Here is a 5,116-nt window from a genome sequence, read left to right on the forward strand (position 1 = left end):
GTGCTGACATGACAAAATCGCTCCTCTAGGGGCGCGTTTTGCTGAAGTTTCACCCTAAAACACTCATACGTTGACGCGTTTTGCCAAAATCAGCCCTTTCCGGTAAATAATGTAGAAATAAGCCCATTTCCGTAAATACCTTGGAAATGGGCCTTTATAGGTAAATTATTCAATTTTTTTATTTTGAATATTCTTTTCTTTTTGAAAAAAAAAATCTTTTTACCCTTTCCAATTATTTGGATAATAGTTAACAGATCAGGTATCCTCGTACTTATTGATACTTGAAGATGTACTACTTTTTGACAAAAATAAAATAAAACCATGGTATAAAAAAGACATATTTGCAATATAATTTTTATACAAATTTTTAAGAAAATATGAGGTTTAAAAAATTAAAATATCTGATTGAGTCTTAGTTCGATTGGTATGGATATTATTGTCAATATAAGAATACTTGAGTTCAAATATGCTGAAATATATTATCTTCCTATTTAGATATTATATTAAAAAAATAGATATAATTAAAATTTATAATAAAATTGTTAAAAAAATTAAGTAAAAAGTTTGCATCCTAATTTATAAAAGTAACAAGAAATTGGGACTTGGGATGCCCCTTCAGTGGACCTTAGGCAGCGTGTAAACGTATTAAGTAATGATATAGACAAGGTGCCTACCTACCCGGCCACGCCCCAACCACCGCTCCCATCTACTCTGACACTGACCATATCTGTTTTTTGGGGTCGGGTCATATCCACCCCTATTACCCATAGACTATCGCCCGCATCTACAACTTGCATTTGTTAATTGTTTTTGATGGACAACTCAACCAAGTCTTCCTTAAATAATCCATGAAAAGAAGCCTTCGGGTTTAGGGTTTTGATCTTTAAGTGCATCCAAGCTTCCACTTTTGGATTTCCTCTAAATCCTCTTTTGTATACAGTTGGAAAATTGAAACCAAATATTCTTTCCCAGCTTAGCTTGCATCACCATCACCATCAACCTAATTTGGGTTGGCAGGTGACATTTTGATTGGTATGGAATCATGGGATTGTGCTTTAAGCACGTCCCAGAATTCCCTTCTGTTTTTGATTTTTTTTCTTTTTAATAAGGAAAAGTTTAAGTGAGAAGGGGAGAGACAACTAAATTATTTTGATTGAGTGTTAAAAGCAATACTTATATATCGCTCATTAAATAAGACTATTAATGAGATTTGAATATTTATATTTAATGAAATACTAATGAATACTCGATTGAGTTAATTGTTTAGAAATTTGTAACGTGACATTAATTATGAAATGTGAGAAAAAAGGGTTCTATTACTACATAGCAATGCAGACAGTGATGGAGTTACTACAATTGAAGTGGAGTTAGACGTGTCGAGGTTCTTCTACTCCACAACTTTGTATTTCTTGATTCCTTAACTCCATTTACATTGGCAACCACCTTTTCCTCGTACAAAGGATTGGTGACGAAGCCAGCTGCTTGATCACCAGTCTCCCAATCAAAATCTGATAAGGTGCCACGTGGGCTTGAAAATTGCTTCGTCTGCCCAAGGGAAGGAACTCTTGCACCTTCCGCAATCTTATGACCATGCTTTGTCACTTTTGATGCCTGTTTCCCCTTCACTTGTTCTGCACATGTTGCTTGCGGTGGAGGTGAGGGTAGCTTAGATTTGCTGGCAGCTTGTTTTTTCTTTTTGTTGCGCTTGATCTGGCCGATGCACGAAACTTTTGGGGAGGCAGGCTCACGTGCATCAAAGCTCCCATTCCTAGACTTCCTTGGAGCTCCCTTGGGAATCAAGGATACGATGGTCGGAGCTGAGGAAGAAGACCCTTTGCCAACAGGGCTTATTGGTGGGCTGACTTGGAAAGTGAGTACAGCTGATGATGATACAAGTTTAGGCAGAAAGGACAGTATCTTCCTCTGTTTCACTTTCACCACCAGTTTGTCCATGATCCCCAGATCAGACGCTGCAACACAGGGTCTAATTGTTGATGTAGAAAATGGTGAGAGAGAATGAATAAACGATGGCTTAAAACAAACTTGCTTGCCGGCCACAACTTTGCATACGTCTTACCAAGTCACTCTCACGGACGGCCGACGATCATTGACCTTTTTTAGATGATGCAATTAGCTGCTCCATTGAAATTTAATAATCTTCAGTAAAAATAATAATGTTTAATAAAAAAATGTCTGTTTTATTCATTCAAGTATACCACTACAAACAACTTGAAAAATGTGATGCTATTTTAGTGATAGACTCGGCATGCACACAATATTCTCTCGAGAGGAAGCGAAAGAGTTTAGATTGAAGGTGAGCGAGGCTGGGTATTGGGATTTATACTTTGAGATGCTCTCCCATGCAAGATGTAAGAGCTGAACACGTAAAGGAGATGAAAGTCTAGAAGGAGAGTCGGACCAGTAGGGACAAGCTAGGATTATTGCTAGGGAGCCGTGGAATTTGGTATATTAACAGCGCATATTTTAAAAAAATATATATATAAACGAAATTAAAGAATTTTCATTTATCTCATTCTTATATATATATTATGTTTTTAGTTTATCATATAAAGACATGTCATTGTCTCAATTGTGTGTATGGAGTTTTTAAATTTCATTGGACACTAGTAACATATCAAATAATTTTTCTTATATATTAAGATGACATTTGGTACGATTTTACTTTCTAAGAAATTTAATTTGATAGAACATGATTTCTCGAGATTAGTACTTTCAATCTCTTAACGGAATATAACATTTCTTTGAGAATTACTTTTTTATTAATATGTTATATAAATTTTAATTAAAGTTTAAATTTTGACCGATCGTGCTTCACTTTTTTTTGACTATATCTTGAATTATATAATTTCGTTTTGGGCTTATAATATATGGTTAAAAAAGAGATATTGAAAGTAATAATTGAAGTTCGAAAATTGTTGAGAAAATTACATTAACATGAAAATATGCTTTAATTCATTAGGGCCAATTTGTCCGAATTTTAACATATAAATACACATTTTTAGGATTAGAATTAGACTTATCCCCATATAACATTATTATATTTTAGTGTTTTTCTTGTAACATGAGTTGCAAGACTTTTTTTTTAGTTAAATTAAGGGATTTTGCAATTTTGATTCTTCAAATTTTTAGGATCTATCTTTTTTATTCTTTCACCGTTACTTAGTATTTTCATGTGTTTTAGTTTTAGTTACAAAAAGTTTAAGTATTTGATTTGATAGTTTAGAATATTTGTCTTGATAATTAGAATTCGCCATTATAAAATAATTTTGCTGTAGTAGTGTTCTTAAAAAAAATTGACGTCAACATTTGATTGAAATGATTAACAATATTAATTATTTAGACTAAGTAATGGCATTATAAAATAGAAGAACCAAATTATATAGAAAATTAAAACATATATATATATATATATTAAATCTCAAGTTTCAACATAGTATAAGAGCCCAAATTAAAAATTAACCATTATCTTATAATGTTATAATGTAAGGAAGAAAAAAAAAAGGAAAACTCAAAAGAAATAGGAAATCACTCATCAGCCTCTAAGATTCTAAAGACATTCAAATTATATATAACCGTGTAATATTTTAGTAGAAAGTTAGCAATATTAACTATTAGGACTAATTAATAATATTATAAAAATATAGAGATCAAATTACTTAAAAATTAAAGTATAAGGATTAAGTTAAAAATATAATCATAATAGAGGGATCAAATTGAAACTTAACCACTAATCTATAATATAAAGAAAAAGGAAAGGGGAGCACCATGAGATGCCATGTGTCAATAAAAGAAAGGTCCTTTGAATCTTCCATTTATATAGTTTATAGATAATTTTCAAATATTATAAATCATTTTCACGGTTGCATATAAACTAAATTAAGGTATGCATAAACTGAAGTGTAGTCAGCGAGAAAATAAAATGTTATCAAATTTACCGTTATAAATTTTACAATTATTGAGAATTTTAAAAGGATTAAATATTAATTAGTTAAAATGCTAAATAAGTCCTTCGGAAATACTTTAAAATTAATTAAACCTTTCAATGAAAAGGGCTCTAATTGAGGCTTGAATTATGATTTGTACCCAATTGAGCCCTTTGAATTCATTTTTCCATCAAAATTTCTGATGGGCCGTTAAGTGTTGATGTGGCAGTTGAGGTGGAAAGTTGACATGGTGACGACATGAAAAAAGATGACATGGAAGGCTTAATTGATTTTTTTTTATTTTGCAAGGGCTTAATTGACAATTTAAATAAAAAAGTTATTAAAATTATAAAAAAATCTATTTTTTAAAATATATAAATTATAAAAATAGTGAAATATTATAGAAAAATTTCAAATGTTATAAATTTTTTTAGAAAAATATATAAAATTTGTTAAAATTATTCAAATATTATAAAATAAAAATTACTTGTAACGATCCGATTTTCAATTGTATCGAAAAATGCGGTTTCAAAATCTCATTTTCGTAAATCGAGTCCGTAAATATAAAATAAGAATATTTATAGAGTTAATATAAAAATATATTGAAGAATGGTCGAGTAGTTTTGCAGAATAATTAGTCAATTGAAGCTCAGAGACTAAATTGTAAAAGTCCGATCGCTATAGAGTTTTAATTAACAAAAGACTTAAGGGCTTAAATAGTAATTAAACAAAGGTCCAAAATGAAATTAAATCATTCTTAAGTATAAGTTAGTGGATGACGATGTGAAAATCCACTTGGGGTGATTAGCATAAAAATTAGCATGATTAAAGCTTAATTAAGATAATTAAGTTGGGTTAATTAAAGTATAATTAAAGTATATAAACTAAGTTATAGGATGTGTAAGTATCATCTTCTTTATTTCATTTCTCTACTGTCCAAATAAGATAAAAAAAACCAAAGAGAATGCTTTCAAACCCTTATGCATCCAACCATTTAATTAGGTGAGTAATTCAAGTCATTTTCTTATAATTTTTTATGGATTTATGGTCATGAGAGTTTGATTTAGCTAGTCCATATACCAATTTGATAAACAGTTAAAGTTTTAAAAAGCTGTCATTGTTGATTAATTGATGAATTAGGCTTGAAATTGATAGATTTTAAGTTTAGATTA

At 30.3% G+C, this 5,116-nt stretch overlaps 1 protein-coding gene across 1 annotated transcript; it reads right to left on the bottom strand.

The window, feature by feature from the left end:
• Positions 1-1,283: 1,283 nt before the first annotated feature.
• Positions 1,284-2,100, bottom strand: LOC107947513 (uncharacterized protein At1g76070). The gene has a single exon (XM_016882145.2). The coding sequence runs from the start codon at positions 1,951-1,953 to the stop codon at positions 1,351-1,353; it is 603 nt and encodes a 200-aa protein (XP_016737634.1). The 5' UTR covers positions 1,954-2,100; the 3' UTR covers positions 1,284-1,350.
• Positions 2,101-5,116: the final 3,016 nt, after the last annotated feature.

This window comes from Gossypium hirsutum, chromosome D12 (genome assembly GCF_007990345.1).
Source record: "Gossypium hirsutum isolate 1008001.06 chromosome D12, Gossypium_hirsutum_v2.1, whole genome shotgun sequence".
Lineage (NCBI taxonomy): Eukaryota > Viridiplantae > Streptophyta > Magnoliopsida > Malvales > Malvaceae > Gossypium > Gossypium hirsutum.

What these genes read in the sequence shown, in the direction of transcription:
- LOC107947513 (XM_016882145.2), bottom strand. Translation starts at nt 1,953, where the DNA reads ATGGACAAACTGGTGGTGAAAGTGAAACAGAGGAAGATACTGTCCTTT.